General features: G+C 30.3%; 1 protein-coding gene across 1 annotated transcript; it reads right to left on the bottom strand.

Annotated features, from left to right (window-relative positions):
- Positions 1 to 606: 606 nt before the first annotated feature.
- On the bottom strand, positions 607 to 1,219 carry LOC131651505 (uncharacterized). Its single transcript, XM_058921164.1, has 4 exons — positions 1,129 to 1,219; positions 968 to 1,034; positions 797 to 892; positions 607 to 699 (listed from the first exon to the last, which is right to left on the bottom strand). Exons 1-4 carry the CDS (start codon positions 1,209 to 1,211, stop codon positions 607 to 609), a joined length of 339 nt encoding a protein of 112 aa, XP_058777147.1. The 5' UTR covers positions 1,212 to 1,219.
- Positions 1,220 to 1,753: the final 534 nt, after the last annotated feature.

Below are 1,753 nucleotides of genomic sequence, written 5' to 3' on the forward strand. Positions count from 1 at the left end.
TAAGTCTGAGACATTTTACATCGGGCCAAAGCCCGATGTGAAACATTAGCATACCACATCGGTTTAATTCAGATGTCTGATGTGAAAGATAATGCAATTTTTTATTAAACAAAAATATGCGCCATATTTTACATCGGGTACTCATTTCGCCCGATGTAATAGAGTACCTTTTACATCGGTTTTTAGAAAGGCCCGATGTGAAAAAGCATGCCATTTTTATGCGCCATATTTTACATCTGGGTGTGCATTTTACCCGATGTAATAGAGTACATTTTACATCGGTTTTTACTACGGCCCGATGTAATATCTTTTCTGATTTTTAGCATAATTTGATTGTTATTCCAATTTTCCCTATTTTTACCTGTAATTTTTTTACCTAACTTTCAATATAATACACAAATACCACACAGACCAATGTAAGGTCGCTACTTTGCACATTTTTCCCACAACACACAGACCACATTTAATTGCACCAAATAGCTAAGATATATGCATATATATTCGTCAAACTATTCAAAAGTATTAATTTAGGATACAAAGTGTACAAAATGATAAGAAAAGTTTACACACATTTTCTACTACAAAATAAAAACACTAAACATAAAGTTATCCTTTATATAACTCAAAGAAACAGTTTGCCCAACGGAGTCGCAAATCATACAAATCTTCTTGTGTTAATTCTGTAGGATCATCAAATACCTACAATACGTAAATGTATAATACAAAGTTATTCTTTGAAAATTATCATTAAGTTGCAAAACGCGAAGTAAATAACAAATTAAAGTTATTTTTTTACCTGCATCCAAGATCCAGTTATATTTGCAGAGACAATGTCCAACATATTTTTCATCACATAGTATCCACAATCATTAGAGTTATGTTGTTTCCTTGTCTACAAATGAAAAACATAATTATTGAATAATTATCATAAAATTAAATATAGAATTATAATTTACATCACACTTACATTGGGTCTATGCCATGTAGCCTTTTTTCTATTGCCATAATTTGCAAATTGATGAACCTCAAAAGCACTAATTAAAAAAAACCATTTAAAGCCACATAAAATATGAAATTACTTATCAATATCAATATAAAAGATAAAGTTTCTTTGAAAGATAAACTTACGTCGAAACAATTTTCTTCGTGTCTTTATCAATACCATGATGAAGTGAACAAAAGACAACCACAATATTATCTCTTGGACACATGACTATTAATTGCCAATGATCTCTGTACATGTGTATGGAAATACAAGAGTCACATAAAATATCTATGTTATATATCAAAATTAAAAAATAAGAAACAGAATTTCCTAAAAACTTACCCATGAATAAGTGGTAGGAGGTGGCAAGCTCTGTCTTCCTTCATTAACTTATCTTGTATGTAATTTCTAACCTTTGTTGCAGAACTCGGGACATCATCATAATGTATACACGTAGCAGGGTCCATAAATCCATACACTTCTGATGATGAATTATCAATACATAAACGAAGAATATACCTAAATAATTTTAAAATAAACATTAGATTCGAAGTGATGAGATATATATATCCTATTAATAAATATTGAAAGTAATAAAAAAAAATGTACTTACGTGCACCAAACTTGCAGAATAGACACGTCAAGCCAATGAAAACCCACCAAAAGCTCTCTGATACACTTAGATGACATATAAAAATTAATGGCAGATTTACAATGACTTAATTCAATTTCCAAGTGTCTGTCAGCCATTTTCACAACCATGAGTAG

This window comes from Vicia villosa, linkage group LG2 (assembly GCF_029867415.1).
Source record: "Vicia villosa cultivar HV-30 ecotype Madison, WI linkage group LG2, Vvil1.0, whole genome shotgun sequence".
NCBI lineage: Eukaryota > Viridiplantae > Streptophyta > Magnoliopsida > Fabales > Fabaceae > Vicia > Vicia villosa.